This window comes from Cetorhinus maximus, chromosome 2 (assembly GCF_964194155.1).
Source record: "Cetorhinus maximus chromosome 2, sCetMax3.hap1.1, whole genome shotgun sequence".
Lineage (NCBI taxonomy): Eukaryota > Metazoa > Chordata > Chondrichthyes > Lamniformes > Cetorhinidae > Cetorhinus > Cetorhinus maximus.
The window spans coordinates 116144689-116169475 of NC_135880.1; the positions used below are offsets into that span (position 1 = coordinate 116144689).

At 43.9% G+C, this 24787-nt stretch overlaps 1 protein-coding gene across 1 annotated transcript in view; it reads right to left on the reverse strand.

The window, feature by feature from the left end:
- Window positions 1-24574, reverse strand: part of LOC144696976 (methylglutaconyl-CoA hydratase, mitochondrial-like) — a 93125-nt gene extending 68551 nt beyond the window's left edge. Inside the window, exon 1 of the mRNA XM_078568711.1 lies at window positions 24078-24574. Within this exon, the coding sequence (XP_078424837.1) occupies window positions 24078-24318 (241 nt within the window). The 5' untranslated portion in view covers window positions 24319-24574. The remainder of the gene's footprint in view (window positions 1-24077) is intronic.
- Window positions 24575-24787: the final 213 nt, after the last annotated feature.

The window sequence follows — 24787 nt, forward strand, 5'->3', positions numbered from 1 at the left end:
ACCACACTGTCACTGGGCACAAATGCTGACGAGATGGGGCACCAGCTGCACCTTGAAGAGAATGGCGGAACTTTGTGCAGCTGGCCCAGGGCATTCTGGCAGCAATGATAAGCTCCTTCGAGATACAGGCATGACTGATGTGGCTAGTGACAGTGAAGGCACACCATCAGTGTGCTGGGAAGGTTGCAGAAAGCACAGGGAAGAGGCCATGAACTGAGATACCTGCCTTTACCTTGTGCAGGAACCAAGGTTTCACATCTGAGTGACACGAATATTGCTCATCAGAACATGGAGCCATAGGTAAGGAGACATTCTTGGGAGTTTATTTACAATAGGGAACATTATGTACAAGTTATTAACACCTGTGCCCAGGCTGTGCAACTATATCTTCTTTACCTTCCTAACCCTGCGCTACGTCTTGGTGCTCCTCAGCATCCACAGCAGAGGTGCCCTGTGTGTGATGGGGGCCCCGGCCTGCTTCCAGGGTCCTGCTGTGTGGCAGTGGCACCATCTTGGACCTGGAGGGCTGGATTTCCTGGGTCGCAGGAAGAGGGGATTCGGATGGGCTGCACACTCCGGGAGTCACCTGGGTGAATGGCCCTGGGATGTGCACCTGCTGATCCTCCTCTCTATGAGTGCCCGAGGGCCCCTGGCTGACTCCTTGAGGAGAAAGAGAGAAGGGGGGTGAGATCGAGCTGCCACGCACCCCTCTCACGTTGACATTGTTGGAAGCCAACTATAGCGTCAGCACTGGAGTTCAACCCACGCAGCGGTTCAGGACCGGTTTCCTGAACCAAGGTCTCCATGGCATCCGCCATCCTACCAGTGTTGACTTTAGTGTCGGCATGCTAACGCGCCATCATCTCATCCTGAAGATGGACAAACTCCTTTTGCCTTGCAAGCTGAGTGCAGCGAACATCCCTTCATGTTTCTGAGCTTACCTTTGCAGCTCCAGCAATTGAGGTATGACTGAGTCCAGAGGCCCATCATCTGACTTGGACTCAGCAGATTTCTGGTCTCCAGCAGTCCTCCGAGTGCCAAAAACCTGGGAGGTCCCTGCCTCCACCTGCTCTGGATCAGGCAGTGCAATCTGCTCAGTGACCCCGAGGCTGCTCTAAAGCTAGGTCCCACCAAAGTGCGTGTCTCTGCACTAGTAGGGGGGTACGGGTGAGCGCTTTGATGGGTCTTTAATGAGGGTTTCAGCAGATTCCTCTTCTGACGTGTCTTCGGGGCTTGAGTCGAGGAACTGGTTCATGGACTCCCTCAGCTGTTTCCCAGATGTGCCTGCAAAAGCAAGGAGAGATAATTAGTGCATGGCAGTGGCCTGTGAAACAGGACACATCACTCACAGCATGTTGGTCTGATGGATGCCGCACTGCTGGATCCTCACTTAGTTGAGCACCGCCAACCTCATTGTCAGCACTTGAATGGTCCAGATCTTCACCAACCAGCTGAATGACTATTTTCAAAGTCCATGAGGACCTTGATTTCAGGCATTCCTTCCCAGTCTGCGACCTCTCCCTTTTGTTGTGTGCCAGTTGTCCTGCATGAAGACAGATGGAAAGAGTGTAAGCAGAATGCCTGCCAGGCCAGATGATAAGTATGCCTGGCATGTGTGGGTGGTGAATGATCCCATGGATGGGATGAGGACAATGAAGGTGTGTGTGAGAGAATGAATGGTGATGGCTCTTGAACTGACAGTAAATGAGATCCCTGTGGATGTGTGACGGGTTGTGAACGTGTGAGGAGTGTTGAGAAGAGTGACTTACTCTGGCGGAACAGAGATGATCATTCATCCTCTCGTGGCACTGGATGGCTGTCTTCTTTTGCAGGGTGTTGGCATTGACCATCGCTGCCACAGCCTCCCAAGCCAGACTGGTGATGTTGCTGCCCCTCCTGCAGCCAGAGAGGACATCACGGTGGGCATCCAGTTCATCCAGTAGGCGTTCCAGCGACGTGTCACTGAATCAGAGGGCTGCAGTCTTCTTGCCTTTCAGGACCATGTCTTCTGTGCAGCAGTCCTGGGCTGGAAGCACTGAGAGGTGAGTGCGCGGCTGCACTTTAATTACGGTGCGCAGCATGAGGAAGCAGAGAGGTGACCACATGGCGGGCGAATCAGAGGCCACCCGCCAGCGAAACGGCGTGTTTCCCAGGAATGCAGGATTGATAGGGACGATATGGCACATTTCCCAGGAATCGGGCAGGATTGCGACAATATGGCATGAAAAGCCTCCATTGTGGCTGGCGAGTAAAATGCTCTTTTTCCCCACTCGCTACCTCTTGGTGCAAATCTGGGGCGATTCCACCCAATGATTGTAATAATATTATCCCTTCTGCACTATGCTTCAAGCAATGGGAATCACAATTTAGACCATACAGAAAGCTGCCAATAGTTTACAAATACATATTGATAATGAAGAGGAAACAGACCGCAGGATATTAGAAACCCTAGCAATATCTTCGGGTTCACAAGAGAACAGATCCACATATTTCAGTTTGATTACTTCAAGCCGAATATACATAATCTCTGCTGTTCCAGCAACAATAGAAATCTATAGAAGCAAAACTACTGTTTCTACTTGTTGCCTCTGACATGTACTTCAGTGAATTACTTTCTTGAGGAAGTTGGAAAGAAAATAAACTGCATTTTAATACACTCCCATGTTTTAGTTAGAATAATCAGGAGAAATGATAGGTCGAATATCTTGGCACTTACACTTACTTCTTGCCCTAGATTTCCGAAAATCTGTTTAAACACAGGAATAACTTTTTTTTCAATTAACTCATGGAAGTGTCCTTAATAGCAGCCATTTTCAAATCAGCAAACTTTGTTGCAAAAGATCCAGCAACTTGCAGGATCCATGCACCGTTAATCAGCTTCAAGTGCACAGTATGTCCTCACTGAGGAAAATGCAAGACTGCTCCATGGAGCAATCCTTAGATTTTCCAACTGTGAGCAGCTGTTCTACCTGAAAGGGCAGAAAAACAAGCAAACAAGTGTGCCATTACTCAATATTCCGGTGCCACCTAGTAGCTTCAGTTCTCTCAAATAAAGGGATCAGAACTAGGGTGAGGCCTTTCTATGGCTTCGCCAAGCCCTTTCACCACTTTAGGTTCTTATCTGCAAAGGTTTTGGAAAAGGAAAGCAACTTCCACCCAAAACTGCATCTCCACCTACCTTGAAGGTTATGATAGTACGAAAAACCTTTATGATTAATGAGACAGGATTGGCATGAAAAGCCTCCATTGCAGCCGGCGGGTAAAACACTCTTTTTCCCGCCCGCTACCTCACTTAGTGCAAATCTGACACGATTCCACTCAATGATTGTAATAATATTATCCTTTCTGCACTATGTTTCAAGCAATGGGGATCACAATTTAGACCATACAGAAAGCTGCCAATAGATTACAAAATTTTGATAAAGAAGAGGAAACAGACTGCAGGATATTAGAATCCCTAGCAATATCTTTGGATTCACAAGAGAACAGATCCACAGATTTACATCTGTGCAAGACAAGGGCCACTTAGTAAAGTACTAATGGACTCAAGGGTACAGTATACACCTACTATGGAATTAAGCAAATCAAGGCTGTGTAACCGGTGAATGGGAAGATAACTACAAGTTTAAGGCAAGTCAGATAACACCACCACTAACATTGCCGCTACTAACATTGCTAGGAGCTACATCAAATCAACATACACTCAAAAGCTACAGCTCCAACTGGGCAAAGGCAGAAGTTGCCAAAATTAGGGTTGATACATCAGTGAAGACACTTGGAACTGCTATTTCTACAGGGGTAACTGGAAGCATTTTCAAAGTTCAGCCTAGACATGTTCAGCTCTTAGCAGAAGGCTGGTGTGGATAGCAACTGGGTCAACAGTGAGAGACCTAATTCTGGATATCTTTAAGAGCCAACTTGAGGAGGAACTCCATCTTATGATGGAAAAGTTCAGCACCAAAAGATACAAAGTATTGAGCTTACTAATCTTAACTAATAAGAGAAAGCTCATTCATCTGGGTTCAATATTGACTGACACTCTCAACTGCCTTCAAGGATTACTCAATTACTGAAATATAAAGCTATCCTTCAAAGACCCAACCTCTCCGTTTCCAACTAAAATAGCAAATCTTGGATGACAACAAGGCTGAAATCCTTCTTTTCCTTTCCTAGGAACTATTTAACAAAACCTTACATTTATATTGCACTTATCACAACCACCAGACATCTCAAAGCACCTTATAGTCAATTAAGTACTTTTGAAGTGTAAGTACTGTTGTAGGAAACGCAGCAACCAATTTCCACACAGCAAACTCCCACAAATAGCAATGCGATAATGATCAGACAAATTGTTATGTTGATTTAGGGATAAATATTGGCCAGAACAATGGAGATAACTCACCTACTCTTCTTCAAAATAGTGCCTTGGAGTCTTTTACATCTATCCAAGCAAGAAGATAGAACCTTGGTTTAACATCTCATCTGAAAGACAGCACCTCCAGCAGTGCAGTACACCTCAGTAACGTGTCAGCCTTGATTTTTGAACTCAAACTCTAGAGTAGGACTTGAACCCAAAACCTTATGACTCAGAGACAAGAGTGCTACCAACTGAGCCATGGCTAACATATGACAGGTGTTATGCATGAAACAGTGTTTAATATTGAGGTCATCTTGTCCATGACATCCCCTTCCTGCTCCTTCAATACTATCCTCATTAAATGGCTGACCTCCCATACTCCCTTCCTGGCCCCAGTGCTAGCTGATATTGTTACAGCTCTCTGCCCTCAGACGCTCTTCTCCCCACTTCAAATCAGCCACCAACACACCATCACCCCTCTCCACAAAAAACTCATCCTTGACATGTCCCAACTTGTAAACTAAAACCCCATCTCCCAACATTGTTTTTCACTTCGAAGTCCTTGAATGTGATCTCATCTCCCAAATAGTGGCCATTTTGCCCACATCTCCACATTCAAATCCCTCCAATCAAGTTCTCATCCTACTACATTACCAAAACAGCTCCAATCAAAGTCACAATGACATCCTATGTGACTATGACCCTAGAGAAGGATGAGGTAGTATAGTTGACTATCAGTCTGCAGCCATTGACACAGTTGATCACATCATTCTCTCCTAATGCCTCTCCTCTGTCATCCAGCTGAGTAGGACTGCAATCACCTGGATCCATTCTTATCTAAAATACCAGTTAGCTGTGCTCCTCTCCGCAGATGCTGCCATACTTGCTGAGTTTTTCCAGGTATTTTTGTTTTTGTTTTGGATTTCGAGCATCCGTAGTTTTTTGCTTTTATCCATTCTTATCTATCCAGTCATGTGATCACCTAAATTGACTTCTCTTCCTCCTCCCCCATTGTTACCTCCGGAGCCCCCCCCAAAATATTTAACCTTGGCCCCCTCCTATTTCTCATCTACATGCTGCCATGAGTTACATCATCCAAAAACATATCAAGTTCCACATATATGTTGATGACACCTCACAGCCACCTCTCTCGGCCCATCTACTGTCTCTAAATTGTCAGACTGCTTAACTGACATCCAGGACTGGATGAGCGGAAATTTTTTTCAACTGAATATTAGGAAGACGAAAGCCATTGGGCTGGATGTTTCAGAGAGGATCAGAGCCCTGAATTCAAACTCATATGGGAGTCCCAAATCTACTTATGTCTTGAGTGTGCCCAATAGCGCAGCCTTTCAGGAGGTAGTCTCCTAATTGGGCACCTCTATGCTTATTACTGTCCTATTAAGGATGGCGGATGGGCTCCTGAGGGTGCAACCCCAGAGGACCCACAACGATGTCAGGCCAGCAGACCCACCGGGAGAGGTAGGCATTGCTCAGGTAGGTAGTGGTCCTCGGCTGCCTTCTTAGATTTAATGAAACAGAGACCCGAAGCTGGTAGGGCCATCAGGTTGGAGGGGAAACCCCTTGGCAGGCCTATTCACAGAAGGGCTGCATTCTTTCATCCCTGCGGCCCTGTCATTAGGGCATGGAGTCTCTGGCTCTAATGGTCCCCTGGTCTGGCACTGGGAGGCCACTGTGAATGAGCTGGCAGCCTCCACAAAACGTGGGATGCTGCTCCAACATCAGTAAAATACCGGCACCAACTCAAAATGGTTCATAAGTAGGGCCTTAATTGCACTAATTTGCTGCCCATCCGCACAGGGCCAGGAAAATTCAACCCATTGTCTTTGATCTCAACAAACTCTGTTCCTTAGCCAAGACCTGCACTCTCTCCCTGACAACTGTCTGAGATTGAGTCGGACTGTTCACAAATTAGTGTCATATCTGACTCCATGATGAGCTTCCACATATCCACAACATCACTAATACCACCTACTTTAACCTCCATAACATCACCTAATTCAGATAAATAAAAGTAAAATACTGCAGGTGCGGAAATCGGGGAAAATAACAGAAAATGCTGGAAATAATTAGCAGCTCTGGCAGCATCTGTGGAGAGAGAGACAGAGTTAATATTTTGAGTCAAATATGGCTCTGAAGTTCTGAAGAAGATTCATATTTGACTCAAAACATTAACTCTTTTTCTCTCTCCATAGATGCTGCCAGACCTGCTGAGTATTTCCAGCACTTGCTGTCTTTATCACCTGACTTACCCACCTCAACTCATCTGTTGTTGAAATCCTCATCCAAGAGTTTGGTAGTTCTAGGCTTGACTATTTCAAAACACTCCTGGCCGGTCTCTCACCTACCGCCCTTCATAAACTTAAGCTCATACAAAGCTCTGTTGCCTGCATGCTAACCAAGTCCCATTCACATATGACCCCTGTGTTTGCTCGCCTATATTGGCTCCTGGTTAAGCAATGCCTCAACTTTTAAATTATCATCCTGGTTTTCATAGCCCTCCATGGCTTCACCTATCCATATTGCTATAAGCTCCTCCTGCTCTCGAACCCTCAGAGTTATCAACATTCCTCCAAATCTGACCTCTTGTATATCCTCATTTTAATCACTCCACCATTTGGCAGCCATACCTTCACCAGCCGAGTCCCTAAGCTCAGGAATTCCTTTTCTAAACCTCTCCACTTCTCTATTTCCCTTTCCTCCCTTAAGGCACCACTTAAAACATCCCTCTTCCACCAAGCTTTTGGTCATCTGCTCTAATGTGTCCTTATGTGGCTCTGTGTTAAATTTTGCTTGATAACGCTCTTGTGATTGGCTTTGGAGTGTTTTACAATGTTAAAGGCCATTTACAAATGCAAGTTGCTGCTGTTGTTGACTAAGATTCCATGATTACCAATTGAAGGCCTATGAAATAAAATGTAATTGGGGATCAAGTCATGGCTTCCATCCCTAACCAAGACTTACTTGCAGTGGGTGTTTGTGCATCCACAAGTAATCTTATCTAGGAAAAGGTGGTATTTAAGGAACCTACACCTTGGCTTGTGGGATTAGAATACATTCTAAAGGTATGAGCGGACAATCCTTCAGACTGTAGGTATGTTTCTGAATGGTCAAGCAAGAATAATTTTCCGACTACCATTACTCTTCATGGGTGGCATATGCCAAGTCTGGATTTTCATAGGATGTGCATGCAGTTCTATCAATGGTGTTCACTGATTCTTTTTCTGGATTCACTAATTAGATGGAACAGAATCTAGAGAGGCAAGCAATCAAGAGTCTAGTTACTAACAGTTTGACACATCTTTGTCACCCAATTGTATTTTTCAATGTCACCAGGAAAGCTCAAGAGGTTTCATCAAAGGACCAATTCTTAGCTGTCTTGGGCAAGGTGTTAGTTTTAAGATTGAAGGTTACTGCCAATATAGAGTTGCTCTGCGCAACTGGCCCATGGCGACCAGCCAGGACGGAAATTGGTGGCAACAAAGTCTGGGGCCAGGTCTGTTTAACTGCTGATAAGGCAGACTAAACAGTATGTTATGCAGATAATGATGCCTTTGCCAGAAGTCATAAAAATAATTGAAGCTAAACCCTGCTAGTTACTCATCCACTAACCAATATCCTATTATAGTAAATAAAAGGGGAAGGCTGTTGGGTGAAAGCAGTAGGTCTTTAAAGAATGACTTGCAGCCTCCTCAGAGCAATCAAGAGCAGCTGCAAAGGTGGATTATGATAGAACGCTTAAAAGGCTATTAAAAAGATTAACTAAGATCTGTGAATTCCTTTTATTGACAAAGGTACCCAAAAATTATCCATTGGCTGAGTCTATTGCTAAGCATGGACAAAAATTTCTGGTCTATTGCCAATAAGCAATGTCCAGTACTCTTCAACATACAAGGATGCCCTCAAGGGTGTTTGGACAAAATATTAAACTAAGTTGGCATTTGACTCAGGTTATTGTAAGGAACCATCTGTCTAAATTGTCGCATAGCTCACAGTCTCCAAAGATTGAAGGCCTTCATAAGTTACTTTGGTGGAGGGAGTGGGTTTTGGACTGGCTGCCCAGCTAATGAGAGGGTGATTACTGTGGTCAGGACTCATGCCAAATTCCTTAATACTGGTCCAAGAGGGGAAAGTAACAATCTTGGAAAACCTTGAAGCTGGTAAATAGGATTCTGTTTGAAACACACATACCTTCAGTGTCCCAAAACACAGCAGTGGTCTCTAACCAAAAGAAGAACTTTAGGGAGCTTGAAAACTGCCAAGGAATATCGCTGAAATCAATGGCTCTTTCTATTCTCACAGCATGCATATCAGATGCTCTGGAGGATAGTACAGTGATTAGAATTGAACAGCCAGGATTTCATTCTCATGAAAAACGTGTTGGATAGGGTTGTAGCTTTAGAAAAGATTGCAGAACACTGCAAGGATCAGGGGAACTCCGCTTACCCTTCTTTTATACATGTTTGTAAAACTCTAAATCTAGTGACTCATAAAATCTTCATGATTAAACTACTAGGACTGAAAGGCCAAATCATGCACTTTTTCTGGGAGGTCTGCTCTAATTCCAAAAATCTAAGGGCAGATGAGACTCAAAAATGTGTGGCTGGGTTGCCCACTGTTATTCATTCTATTTGATGGGCTGTAGCCTCCAAGTTCCCCAGTGTCAATTTGGGGGCTACCCCAAAGATACGCTGCTGAATCCCTCTGGGAAGTTCCCAGGTAAGGGTTTGCACAACAATTGCCCAGAAGTGCACACTTCCACAGGACTGGGAACCTTCTGAAAATGTGGTGTAAATCGCAAACTTCGGATGGTTCCAACAGGGTTATACCAATAGCTGCCTAGAAAAAGTTAGAAGAATTAAAACCTCTTCTAACTTCTGGGTAACTATTGTAAAGACCCAGACCTATGCCCCCCACAGGACTCTCACCACAGCCCCGACTCCCCCCCACCCCACCCCAGGGGACAACCCCACCCCCAACATGGTATTTGGCAGCCGCCAACCCGGCATGGGATTCCCCCCCACCCGCACGGGACTCCTCACCCGACAACCCACCCCACAGGCCCAACTCTTATCCCCTGACCTGACCTCAGACCCCACCCCACCATGTCTAACCCACAACCCCAAAACCTGAAATTCCAACCCACCCAAATGTCTGACCCCAACCTCTCCCAATGTCCAATGTCCAACCCCCCCCACCAACAACCCTCTCCCGATGTCCAACACCCCCTCCCCCCCCTCACCCCCAAAACCGAATGTCTGGCCTGCTCCATCGCCCCCCCCCGATGTCCAAACCCCCCCCACCCCCTCCTGATGTTCGACCCCCTCAGCCTTCTCCCTGGCCTGTCAATTTCAAAGGGACTTTTAAATTTACCTGCTTTATGGCAGCTAGTGCCATAAAAAGGGGGGGCGTGTCCTCCTTCAATTTGACGGAGCTGGACTTCAACGCTGGACTTCTGAGACAGCTGCGCTGCCTGGATCTCACCTGAGTTGGAACGTCAGGCACAGAAGACATTTGGTGCAGGTAAGTGGGCTCAGAGTGGCAATCTGACGCTGATTATGCCTTCAATAATGATGCAGAGGGTGACATTGAATGAAATGCTCTCAGGGTGTCTATCCCAGTTATTGCTCAAAATAGTGCAAAATAATTTTTCAAATCATACTCTGCTGGTTTAGAATAGCCTTTGGATCAAGTGCACTCTTATGTACCATATTGAACAATGGGGTAACCAGTGCGATAACATGGTAGGAGTGCCCAGTACAGTAGTAAGGCCACGCTCAGTTCCAGAAAGTACTTTTAAGTGTAGTGATGAAAAATATAACCGGCATCACACCTAGCATTCATATTGGTACCTGGAGAACATGGCAAATGCTAAATTCATTTTTGACACAGCTTGCCAGGTTAATACTAAGAAGGGACAAAATGTAGTTTGGTTTTTCTCACCTTTCCTCAACAAAACATCAGTACACATTAAACAAGTTCCTTCATAGATCAGAACTCCATGGGCTGCAATAAAATGGCTTCCTCCAACACACTTGCAAGACCCAGAATAAGATGCGAGGTGAATCTGTGGCAAAAAAAAAGCATATACAGCTTCTGGGATAGAGGGCTCTTGAGTGCACCAACTGGTCAACAGGCTGCCCTGGAAAGGGAAACAACCCTCACAGTGAGAAAATGCTTTGCTAAGACTATTCACGTAGGGATCTGAATAAATTAACAAGCCTGGTGTGCATCAACTTGCCCAAAACATCAAGATGGTGGAGAAAAAGCAAACTGTGCTGTGTAGGTGCTTTCATTGAACAGAAAACAGATGCTTGTTGGATAGCTGATGAGGAAACTCTCAGATTTGGGATTACAGCTGTATGAGAACATATTAGCATATGCCCAGGGCTCAATACCATATCACTGGATTGAAGAGACTAAAGCATCTGCATTGGTTAGTTGCCTGAATCAAACAGTGACTGGTCTCCTTGGATTGGTTCAGGTGGGTACAAGATGACAGCCCTGGTAATGGAACTAAGTTAACTCTCTGTGGCAGACTTAGCCAACCAATGCCTGAACCAGGAAGGTTCACAGAACTCCTACTGTTAATGATTGACCAGCCAGCCTGAATGAATGGAGAAAGGATAAAAAGCTAGGGTTCTACTCTGCCCTATCCAGTGATTCCTGCAGCAACTGTATCTGCATGGAAATTAGCTGAGGATAAGCTGAGCTCAGCTCCGACATCCTTGTCAAAATATTCGCTGATCCTCATGGACAAGCCTTGCACATAAATAATGCCACACTGGTGAGGTACCAGAGAATAATGACAAGTATCCATAGAACTTACCACAGGTAAAATCAACACTTTTAGAGAAGGGGAAGGGGAAGAGGAAAAAGATTGAGAGAAAATTTATCAGTAACAAAGAGACCATAATAAACACAAATGTGTCTGACTAATTGGTAAATAGTCTGAGTCTATGAAGTCTCCAGTCCAATGTTTTTGCCTGCTGTTGGCAGTAGCTCAGACAAGTCTCAATCATTTGGAGCGATTATTGTTGGGTTTGAAACAAAATACAAAAAATATATTTTGAATTATTTATTTTCAAAAATAAACAGTGCAACTTAATTTTAAATAATTCTGTATAGTGTGCCCCCTTTTTATCATAAATCTCATTCCCCATAGCCCAGTGTACCGTGTCCAGCCCATCTCCTGCGCACCCACCCTCACACCTTCCTCTCCCTCCCAGAACCATGATAGGGACCCCTTGTCCTCACTTATCACCCCGCCAGCCTCCGCATTCAAAGGGTCGTCCTCCATCATTTCCGCCAACTCCAGCATGATGCCACCACCAAACACATCCTCCCTTCACCCCCCTGGGAGCTTTCCGCAGGGATCGTTCCCTCCGGGACACCCTGGTCTACTCCTCCATCACCCCCTACACCTCAACCCCCTCCCACGGCACCTTCCCATGCAACCGCAGAAGGGGCAACACCTGCCCCTTTACTTCCCCCCTCCTCACGGTCCAAGGGCCCAAACACTTGCACTTCACTTAATTTAGTCTACTGCATTCGTTGCTCCCAATACGGTCTCCTCTACATCGGAGAGACCAAACGCAGACTGGGTGACCGCTTTGCGGAACACCTTCAGTCTGTCCGCAAGCATGACCCAGACCTCCCTGTCGCTTGCCATTTCAACACAACACCCTGCTCTCATGCCCACATGTCCGTCCTTGGCCTGCTGCAATGTTCCAGTGAAGCTCAACGCAAACTGGAGGAACGGCACCTCATCTTCCGACTAGGCACTTTACAGCCTTCCGGGCTTAATATTGAGTTCAACAATTTCAGATCATGAACTCTCTCCTCCATCCCCACCCACTTTCCGATCCCCCTTTTTCCAATAATGTATAATTTTTTACAAATATATTTTTCTTTTCCCACCTATTTTTAAATTTATTTCGATCTATTGTTTTATCTCCACTTTTCAGCCCATTTCGATCTCTTCACCACCACCCCCCCCCCACCCCCCCTCCACCCCCCCACTAGGGCCTTCTGCCACTAGCTTGTTCTGCTTGCTACCCTTAATGTCCCCATTAGCACATTCCTTAGATATTATCACAACCATCAACACCCCTTTGTCCTTTCGTCTGTGACATCTTTGGCAATCTCTTCTTTGCCTCCACCTATCACTGGCCCCCTATCCAGCTCTACCTGTCCCACCTCCCTCTACCAGCTTATATTTCACCTAATTTCTCTATTTCCTTAGTTCTGATGAAGAGTCATACGGACTCAAAACATCAACTGTATTCCTCTCCTCAGATGCTGTCAGATCTGCTGAGTTTTTCCAGGTATTTTTGTTTTTGTCTAGATTTCCAGCATCTGCAGTGTTTCGCTTTTATTTCAGATATTATTGTTGATTTGACTGAATTGTACTACCGCTAGTGAAAGTAAACTCATTACAATTATTACATTTTAATAGGAGAGGCACAAACAAGGTTTGCAATAATAACTGGAGAGGCAATGAAAGCCAGTAAGAATATTATGCTTCATTTAACAAAATCCATTTGATTACTATGAACCTAATACTGGGACTAGGAGAAAGGCAAAGATTTGGATCACTGTTTACTCGCATTGGATAAGGAACTGTACTTGGGACCAACTAAAAGTTGAAGTAAAATGTAGATCCAATGAATCTTTTATTCCCAAGAACCATCAAAAAAATGCTGCTTTAAAAAGAAACACTTTTTCATAGTAAACCAGATTGGTACACTGTTTACTAAGACAAGGCAATTAGACAATGTAATGTGAAATGCTTTATTCTTAAATTGCTCTTAAATTACAGCTCTGTCCCTTTTAAGGCCACAAAGCTGTAAGCAAATGCAGCTTGTGTCAATCAAACTTTATTTGTTTAATCAGAAAACTATGTAGATTTTAAAGTACTTACGTTTAAGGCTCTAGGTGACTGTTCTTCTTTTTCTTAAAAGGAAAAAGTGTTTCATCTATAATAATGTATAATATCTGGTTTCAGCGATCCGAGCCATGGCAGACATGCATTACATACATTTTACTATATATACACAAGCAGATAGTCTGGTCCATTGCTTTTTTGTCTTATACACCAGGAACATTATACCATCTAAAATGTCCTTTTGAGACTACAAAGTATAATTGCTGCTAAAGAAAATTCAGTTGTAAAAAATGTAAATTAAAAGACGGCAGAAACTTTGGACAGAATCGTCCCAGACTGTACTAAGTGTGATAGCGGGCGGATAAAAGAACACTTTACCCGCCAGCCGCAATGGTGGCTTTTCACGCCATATCGCCCCAATCCCACCTCATTAATCATGCACTCCCGGGAAACACACTGTTTCGACGGCAGGCAGGCTCTCATTTGCCACTTCAACTCGCTGGGTGCCACATTTGAAGTGCAGCTGCGTGCACTTCCAGCCCAGTGCTTCCAGCCCAGAACTGCTGCACAGAAGACATGGCCTCGAAAGGCAAGAAGATTGCAGCCCTCCAATTCAGTGATGCACCCCTGGAATGCCTTTTGGACGCCATGGAGGCCCGGCATGATGTCCTCTACCCCAGCTCTGGCCGCAGGAGGTCCAGTGATCTCACCACTCCGGCTTGGTAGGCGATCCGTGCCAATGCTGCACAGAAGAGGTTGGCCATCCAATGCAGAAAGGGGGTGAATGATCTCATCTCTGCTACCAGGGGAAGGCAACCATCTCATCACTCTAAACTCACACACTCAAGCCTATCACACATGGGACATCACCACTCACTCTCTAACACACGCACTCACATCTCCATCTGTCTTCATCTCCTCTGGAGACTGCCTTCTCAACCTTCACCATCTTGAGGCCACTTGCACAGATCAACTTCTGCCCCCATACACACCCTAGGATATCCCCATCCCCAGTACAGCCCTTACCCTGCAGCCTCCCCCTTCCCCAAGCAAGCCCTAGCCCTGCAGCTGTTGAAAAGCCTTATGGCTGGTTTGGTCGGTAGAGACCTGCCTGGAGTGGACAATTGCAAACTGGTTTCACGAGATCATCAAACCAATTTTTGGCCTTCTCAGCATATTGTTCGCTCATGCCGCCAAACACAACCATGCCAACGGGCACGGAAAGTTCCGCCCTTTGGCTCCAACATTCTGCGTTCCTGGAGAGACTTTTGTGCTTTTCTTTGATATGTGACACATAAATTTGAATGGCACAAAGTGTGACATAAGTGTGACGGGCAGAAAATGTGTACCAGAGGTACTGTTTTTAAACATTACTAATTGATCTCCAGTAGCATTGCTCTGAGGACACCATGTTTCATAAAGAAATGAAACCATTATGGCATTATTCAGAACAAAGGAACCAATATGTTATTTGGGAGAAAGGTATTAGTTTCTAAAAATGTAGGAGAAAGCGTGGGAGCACTGAAGGCAGCTGGGAAAGTGGGCATTTGTTAAGCAGTTTCTGAAGCTAAGAACAGTAACTCAGGTTTAAGTGTTGAGTTAGTAGGTATATAAGAATGTAATGAGTCACAAATGTTATGGAAAAGCAATATGTTGGCAGATGGAGAAACTTTGTGACTACTGGAGTAGACAGCACTTGGAAAAGGGGCACGGGATGGTGACAATTCAGAGTGGTGGCCAGGACCAATGAATATTTGAGGTTGGAGTATTTGGCATCAGAGGAAAACAGTGGGCATGAGAGTACTGAGGAGAATCAGTAGTGGGCAGTGGGAATGTGAATAATTAGTAGCTAATCAGTGGGCATTGGAGACAGTAAACAATGACAGGATGGTAAGTGAACAGTGACAGCCCGAATGCCACATCACCAGCATAGCTCGGGAAATCAAGCACCTAGACATCGACATTGCCACTCTAAGTGAGACACAACCTGCGAGAGAAGACCAACTGAAGGAGCAAGACTGCGGGTACACCTTTTTCTGAATGGCCTTCCAAAAGAGGAACAAAAGTCTCCACAAGGTGGGCTGCATCATCAAAAATGAGTTTGTCTGGCACCTCAGTGACTCCCCCTATGAGATAAGTGACTGTCTCATGACGCCCAGCTCACCCTAATGAGGAATCAGCATGTCACTGCCATCTGTGCATTCGCTCCTACGCTTGAAGGAACAGATGAGAACAAGGAGGAATTCCACACTAACCTTGAGTATTCCTTAGCCCGAGTCCCAGCAGGCAAGAAACTGATTCTTCTCGGAGATTTTAACGCCAGATTTGGGAAGTACATGAATCTCTGGAAGGGTGTGATAGGCAATGAAGGAGTAGAGAAAGCAAACTCCAAAGTCCTCCTGACGAAATGTCTAGAACATGATCTTGCCATAACTAGCACCTTGTTCTGCCAGTGAGACAAGCACAAGACCTCATGGCAACACCAGTCCAAACACTGGCACCTGCTCCACCACGTCATTGTTCGAGCAAGGGATTGCAGAGATGTGCATATCACCCATGCTATGATTGGTACTGACAACAGCTGGATCGATCACCACCTTATCCGATCTACCATCTCCATCAGCCTGAGGCAGAGGCAGCAAAAGCAATGCAAGAAAATTTACGTCAAAGGCCTCAAAAATCCCACTGAAGTGGCCTTTCTCAGTCAGCACCTCGCTGCCAACCTCTCAACCTGCAGCCACCTGGAGCTACAGTGTGCCCATAGTGCCTGGATGAACCTAAAGTCCACCAAAACAAGTACCTGTGAAGAAGTCCTTGGTCCCTCAACCAGGAAGCATTGTAACTGGTTTGACAAAAACAACCAAGAGGTTGAATGTAAATGCAAAGCTTTAATTGACTGGAAATTTCACCACTGCTCAAGAGAAAAGCAGCAGTCCCATAGATGGCTGAAGGCAGCAGTACAGCATAAAATCTGCGACATAAAATAAAATCTGTGTACATTTGTAAAGCTTGGTTTGATCTTTAAACTTTTATTGATCTTGTTGTTTCTCCCGATCCGATTTCAATCAGGTCTTTTTCACTTCTTTTTGAGCAATGTCAATTATTTTCTCCCTGTGGAGTTTCATAGTTTGTTCCAGCCCTTCAACTCTTTTGCATAATCCACGAACTATATCTTGCCTCTCCTCTACAGGTTTTGAATGGTCTTTTGCAAACTGTCCACTTGCCTGGATTCCAACTGCTGCCTTTTGTATATTAGCACCAGCAAGCATTTGTAAATCAGTATCTCTAGTCATTGACCTTTCCAGATCATTTTCCAATTTCAGTCCTTTTTGTTGACAATTCTTAATTTCCAATTCTGCAGGCACTTTAGTTGTTTTCACACTGTCCATTACTGAAATTGACACATCAGCACTGTTCCTTGGATCAGTTCTTCGCTCAATTAGACCACAATTCAGTGAAAATTTTTTATTTACAGAAGCAACTTTAGAGCTGTGACACTCCATCCCACACATCTCCTCTTTCATTTTCTCCAGTTTCCATTGAAGTTCAAGAATCTCATTACTCTTTTTCCAACAAAGTTCTAACAGTTCGCTAGTTTTGGTTTATAATTCTACATTCAACCAATTATTCTGAGTTACCAACAAGTCCTTTTCTTGTTCAGGCATTTTCCACAATATTTCATAAAGACTACTGATGTTTGAAGCTCATCAAGTTTTAACTGAAGATTGACCCTTGTTTAGTTTGCTTTTACAAGTTTATCATTTAGACATTTCAAGTCCTCGGCCAAGTGTTCTACTTTCTGTGTCTGATTCTCAATCATTCTCACAAATTCTCTTCTTTCATTAGCAAACTCATCTTTCATATGTGAAAGTTGGTTTTCTACATTAATCAGGTTTTCATTCAATTGCTTATCATCAGCAATAAGCATCTCATTGTTGGCCACAGTAGTCTTCAGGAGTTAGTTAAGATCAGCATTATCAACTGTCTGCTGCAATACCGTTGTTGCCACATTAATCTCTCCACTAGCCAAATCATTACCAGGATAAAATCTACCTTTTCAATAGGTGATTTAGGAATAATTCCCACCGTAACAATTCCATTTACAAAGTGCATTGACTTTACAAAGTAAGTTAGTTTTACACAAAGAAACAGGCTCATAAGCTCCATTAATACCTCTTATTAATACTTTATACTTTATAATACTATCCGAAACACAAATTGCATCATTAGCCACCATCATTGACTGATAGAAACATAGAATAACAGGAGCAGGAGTAGGCCATTCGAGCCTGCTCCGCCATTCATTATTATCATGGCTGATCATCCAACTCAATAGCCTGCTCCTGCTTTCTCCCCATATCCTTTGATCCCTTTCGCCCCAAGAGCTATATCTAACTCCTTCCTGAAAACATACAATGTTTTGGCCTCAACTACTTTCTGTAGTAGCGAATTCCACAGGCTCACCACTTTCTGGGTGAAGAAATTTCTCCTCATCCCAGTCCTAAATGGTCCACCCCGTATCCCCAGACTGTGACCCCTGGTTCTGGACTCCCCCACCGTCGGGAACATCCTTCCTGCATCTACCCTGTCTAGTCCTGTTAGAATTTTATAGGTTTCTCTGAGATTCCCCCCTCATTCTTCTGAACTCCAGCGAATATAATCCTAACCAACTCAATCTCTCCTCATATGTCAGTCCCGCCATCCCAGGGATCAGTCTGGTAAATCTTCACTGCACTCCCTCTATAGCAAGAACATCCTTCCTCAGATAAGGAGACCAAAACTGCACACAATATTCCAGGTGTGGTCTCACCATGGCCCTGTATAATTGCAGCAAGACATCCCTGCTCTTGTACTCGAATTCTCTTGCTATAAAGGCCAAAATACCATTTGCCTTCTTTACCGCCTGCTACACCTGCATGCTTACCTTCAGCGACTGGTGTACAAGGACACCCAGGTCTCGTTGCACATTCCCCTCTCTCAATTTATAGCCATTCAGATAATAATCTGCCTTCCTGTTTTTGCTACCAAAGTGGATAACCTCACATTTATCCACATTATACTGCATCTGCCATGCATTTGCCCACTCACTCAGCTTGTCTAAATCACACGGAAGCATCTCTGCATCCTCCTCACAGCTCACACTCCCATCCAGCTTTGTGTCATGTGCAAATTTGGAGATATTACATTTAGTTCCCTCATCTAAATCATTAATATATATTGTGAATAGCTGGGGTCCCAGCACCGATCCCTGAGGTACCCCACTAGTTGCTGCCTGCCATTCGGAAAAAGACCTGTTTATTCTTACTCTTTGCTTCCTGTCTGCCAACCAGTTTTCTATCCATCTCAATACACTACCCCAATCATCTGCCCCATTATCTCTCAAAAATGTAATCTATTTACTTATTTTGTTGGAGGAGTAAGAGAACACTTCTTCCCTAGAGACAAAACATCTAGAACCCTTTTCCTGTATATTCTGAGGGAACACATTTTACATGTACTACTGCTACAGTTTTAACAACCATTTCCTTTTCTGATGCAACCTTTCCTGAGGGTTCTTTAAGCGTTCCTACTGCTGCAATAGGTCTACCATTTAATTTCCTGCAATCTGCCTGAGCGTGTCCCACCTTGTTACAATGGAAATACTTAGGCCTATGAAAATCACTGCCATCCTCAGCACCTTCTGTTCTTGTCTGAGGAGGAATTTCCAGCTGTCCCTTCTCTTCCCTAGCTACTTGCCTTTTTTTCACCTTCCCACCTTCTATCCTTCTCGAGTTTGTAGGGGTGACGGAAAAAGGGTTTGGATTAATGGACCAATGTTTAATCATCAGCCACCTCCGCTGCCTGTCTAACCCCCTGGTCTTCGACATGAGTTCTAACTATTGGAGGAAGTGAATCTTTAAATTCTTCCAAGGGAATTATTCTCTAAGCGCCTCACACATTGTCTCTACCTTTAATGCCCATATCGAACGGTCAAGATTACTTTGTTTTACCCTCTCAAACTCAATATATGTCTGCCCAGGCTGTTTTCTTATATTCCGAAATTTCTGCCTGTATGCCTCAGGGGCCAATTCATATGTACTAAGAATAGCCTTTTTTACTGCATCATAATCCACAGAAACCTCTTCTGACAGCGATACATAAACCTCATGCGCTCTACCCACCAACCTACTCTGTAGGAGCAATGTCCAGATTTCTTTTGGCCACTTCATTTGCTTAGCCACTTTTTTGAATGTCATAAAGAATACCTCTACATCCCATTCCTCAAACTTGGAAGAGCTTGCACAAATTTAAACATCTCCCTACTAGGCTTTGGGTTGGAGGTGGTTTTTTCCATCATCAAAACCTTCTTCAGCATCTGAGGCCTCTTATTTAAAGTCCAGCATTTTAAACCGCTATTCTCTTTCTCGTTCCTTCTCTCTCTCTTCATCCTTCTCCCTTGCCTGAAATTCCAGTTCTAGCTTCTTAAATGCTCTTTCTCCTGGCTCTAACCTTTTTAATTCCAATTCTTTCTTTTTATTTTTCTTTCACCTCCAATTCAAGTTTCTTCTGTTGCAACTGAATCTTAGCCAATTCAATTGACTCAGTCCCTGAGAACGTGGTCTCTCTGGTATCCCTTCCAGTTCCACATGCTGCACTATTACCTCCGCCTTGTCTGCTTTCCTCACACCAATGGGTAATTCTACCTCCAGCTTATCCACCAATTCCATTAGCTGACTCTTGGTTAATTTTTGTAAACCAGTTCCAGTTACATCTTCCACCTGTAAAAAAGTCTTAGCAACTTCCAAAGCCATTTTGAATCCCAACCTATATAATATACCTCACAACAACTCCAATTCTTACGTCTAGTACCTCAGTACCTCCAAGTACTAGTTAAAAGGATTCACAGATCCCACCGAAAGTCAAGGATTTCCAATCCCACAAGAGATCCCACCTTATAATGACGGTCCTGGATGAGCCCCACTTTATGATCCCAGCTGATATTACTACTGGACAAGTCCATCCCAGGGTGGAACCCGGCTTGATAGATCCTAATTTTTATTTTTTGTTTAGAAACGTGGAGGATGGTTACTGAACAGAGTGGCAGAAATCAGCTAATGAACTTTTAACAAAAGAATAAAACATTTATTAAACAAGAAATGATGAGCTATATTACAATACTCCTTCACCCACAACTATACTGATGTATATAGATTCATAAGGTTAACACACGTTACAAAAGCTATTTAATACTCTAATGTTCACAGTAAGTACACAGTCCATATAAACCAATAGGCGAACTGTGGTCAGGCACACCACACTCTGAAACCAAGTGACAAACATCACCCCAAACAGATGCTACGGATCTCTCATCAACTCCCCACAGACGTTTGTCACGACGTGAGCCAACCAGTCTCACTGAACTCCGTCTTTCACACGAGGGTTTCCAATCCCCACTCTCAAAGAATCCACTATGGAGTCTTCTCCCAATTGACACTTTCGCTCGGACACCTTCCACAAGGGTCCACCTCCAGGGTTTCGAACTCTCCTATTGGTGTTCTTCTCCCCTGGATCACCACATGCATTCAAGCTTCTTTCCACATACTTGTCTCTCAGACTCAGCTGTGCCAACAGAACACCACTGCTTCACATGCCCATAGTAAAGTATTACAGAACTTTGGCTGTCTCCTTGGATCTTCTGGCTTCTCGCAAGCTTAGTTTGCTTTAAGTCTGCGTCCTGCAGCTTTATCTCTTTAAGCTTGGAGTTTTTCTCTTCTCCTCACTCTTAACTTCACTTAACAGGACTTTTTCCAGATTCCTGTTCTTTCCCTTGACTAGGAGGTCTTCTTAGGACCCCCAGAAACCTGCTTCCTGCAGCTTCCTCCTGTCCAGCTTCTTCTAGCACCTGTTTACAACTTTAGTTTGAGAATTGTTATTTGTCCCTCTCCTATGCTGCTTATGCTGGCAACTCCTTTCAACCTTAGAGCATAATCACCAACTGAACTCAAACTGCTTTTGGTTTCTCTGTCCCTGTGTGGGCCTCCCATTGCTAGGCAATAGTACAGTTTTTTCTATCTCGTGATTGTTTTAACTCCCCTTCAAGAGTCGTAAAACCTTATTAAAATACAGGCATCTTTTAAAGTGAAACTAAAACTCAAGTTCCTCCTTTATTGATACACAAATACAGAAACACAAATTAAACTTTAAGCTAAAACTCATTCTTAACACCTATAAATACAAATATAGCTTACTTAAACTATCTCTAGTTCCTCAAAAAACCAGAGTGGAAACAAGCCATCCTCAATCCCTAGGAACTGCCTAACAGAAGCAAGTAAAGGAAAGCGTATTTAAGCAAAACCTATTGGTCAATCATTTGGGGCATTTATTTAGAATATTCTTCCAAACCTGAATAGTACACTCCTTCCAATAACTACTACCTGTTTATGTCAGCAACAATTGTTTTTAAATTTCTCAACAGAAAAAGAACCATAGAAATATAGAAAAAGTACGGCGCAGAAAGAGACAATTCAGCCCATCGTGTCTGCGCCGGCCATAAAGAGAAAGAATCTAGCCCCTCATTTTAATCCCACTTTCCAGCATCTGATCCGTAGCCTTGCAGGTTACAGCACTTCAGGTGCATATCCAGGTACCTTTTAAATGAGTTGAGCATTTCAGCCTCCACCACCAATTTAGGCAGTGAATTCCAGATGCCCACCACCCCCTAGGTGAAAATATTTTTCATGTTCCCTCTAATACTTCTACCTTACAACTATGTCCCCTGGTAATTGACCCCTCAGCTAGAGGAAACAGATCTTTTCTGTCTACCCTATCTAGGCCCCTCATAATTTTGTACACCTCGATTAGGTCACCCCTCAGCCTCCTCTGTACCAAGGAAAACAGTCCCAGTCTTTCCAATTTTTCTGCATAGCTGCAATTTTCAAGCCCTGGCAACATTGTTGCATATTGCTTCTGTACTTTCTCCAGATAAATTACGTCCTTCCTGTAAAATGGTGACCAGAAGTCTACACAAAATTCCAGCTGTGGCCTAACCAGCACTTTGTACAGTTCCAGCATTACATCCCTGCTTTTGTATTCAATACCTCATCCAATATAAGAAAGCATTCCATATGCTTTCTTTACCACCTTATCCACCTGTCCTGTCACCTTAAGGGACCTGTGGACATGCACTCCAACGTCTCTCACTTGCTTAATCCCTCTCAATATCCTCCCATTTATTCTGTATTCCCTTGCTTTGTTTGCCCTCCCCAAATGCATTACCTCACACGTGTCTGGATTGAATTCCATTTGCCACTTTTCCACCCACTCAGCCAAACCATTGATATCATTCTGGAGACAACAGCCATCCTCTTCACTATTAACTACATGCCTCCCACATTGAAGTCCAAATCATTAATATATACAACCAACAGCAAGGGCCTCAACACAGCCCTGTGGAACACCACTGGAAACTGCTTTCCACTCACAAAAATATCCACCAACCATTACCCGTTTTTCCTGTCACTGAGCCAATTTTGGATCCAACTCGCCATCTTCCCATGTATCCCATGGGATCTCACTTTTCTGACCAGTCTGTCATGTGGGACCTTATCAATTGCCTTACTAAAATCCATGTAGACAACATCCACTGCACTATCCTCATCAATCATCCTTGTTACTTCCTCAAAAAATTCTCATAAGTGAATAAGACATGATCTTCCCCTAACAAAATCATGCTGACCATCCCTGATCAATCCGTGCCTTTCTAAGTGAGTTTATCCTGTCTCTCAGGACTGATTCCAATAATTTTTCCACCACCTAAGTCAGACTGACCAGCCTATAATTTTCTGGCCTATCCCTTGCACCCTTTTTAAATAGGGGTACAATATTCAGACCTCCAATCCTCTGGTACCTTGCCTGTACCTAGTGAAGATTGGAAAATGATCCTCAGAACATCCTCCCTAGCTTCTTTTAACAACCAGGGGTACAACCTATCTGGCCCTGGTGTTTTCCACCTTTGTGACACATTTACTTGAAGTTTATGACACATTAAAGGCAGTTTACAAATAAAAATTATTACAAAATACAAATTTTGCACTTTGATCTGACAATATTTAATATTTATTTAATCAAACATGCAACATTCTACAAACAATCCTTTCACTACAGCAACTGGATTATCTCCAGAAGATGTGCTTATTCTAAACCTTCCTGGGTCACAAAAAAGATCGCTATCCCTATGATTTCTTTCAATAAAGGAACTAAATATGATACTGATGAAGAGTCATTCGGACTCGAAACGTTAACTGCATTCCTCTCCGCTGATGCTGTCAGACCTGCTGAGTTTTTCCAGCTATTTCTGTTTTTGTTTAAGATTTCCAGCATCCGCAGTATTTTGCTTTTATCTTAAATATGATACTTAAACACTCGCTGAAAACAAGAAATTGGAGCATTCCTCACTTACTTCATTGTTAATTTTTGTTTACGTTAAAACATTTTAATTACTTCCATGGCCCGATTTTCAGAATCTTACTTTAAAGTCACGTACTGTAAGGTGCCTGTTCCACTGTGATTAAGCATCATTTTTCAGTGAAATGTGTGTGAAGAGAAAATGTAAATTTGGGAGAAAAAAAATTGCTCAATTAAGATTGGTGAATAATTAAAGTAGAAAATTACAGACTGAACCAAAGTAGAAACGGCGGCAAACTTTCCCTGCAGATATAAATGTTTTTTGTGAAGCCTGCACACATGGGTTTATCTCTCTAACTGTGAACATGATATCCAAACCCTTTTGAGAATGTCGCCCAGGCCCAGGAGCAAGGTGACCCCGTGTGTTACCTGCAGACTCCGCCTCCAAATAACGCACCCGCAACTCCGCCCCGGGCCCAGCTGCCGACCCCGAAGCTCTTTCACTAAAGCCTTTCGCTCCAGACGGCACTCCAACATTCACAGTGCGGCTCCAAAATGAGGCGGACCGTAGCCCAGCTCCAAAGTAGCGGATCGCCGAACAAGGAGTCAACAGAGCTGCGGCTCCGGGGCACAGGAAACACGGCCTGGAAAAAACTGTCAGCGCCGCCATAGTAACCAGCCGTCAACTCTGACCTCGCTGCGTCATGCAGGGGCGGGGGAAGAGAGAGAGAGAGAGAGAGACCCTGCCACACTGCCCAGAATCCCCGGTGTTCTGTCTCGCGCGGAGAGAAGGGCAGGTGGAATTTGGCGATGATTACAGTGCAACAATGTCCAGGAAATCAGTGCTGACACACATCATAGCATTTGCTTTTAGTTGTTTCAGGATTGGTATAGTACAATTTACTGGTACATTGTTACATTAAATGTCAGCCGTCTCATATTTCACTGATGCTTTGTCATATATATATATGTGTACATGTGTATTAATTCATTATTGTTATGTAATACACCTTAATGGGATCATTTATTTTACAGAATGCACTGTTAAAAAGTAACTGAGCACCTCTGATTTTGTTACAAAATCTGCTCATCCTTTTGCAGTGATCCTGACTATGATGATCGCTGAAAACAAATAATTC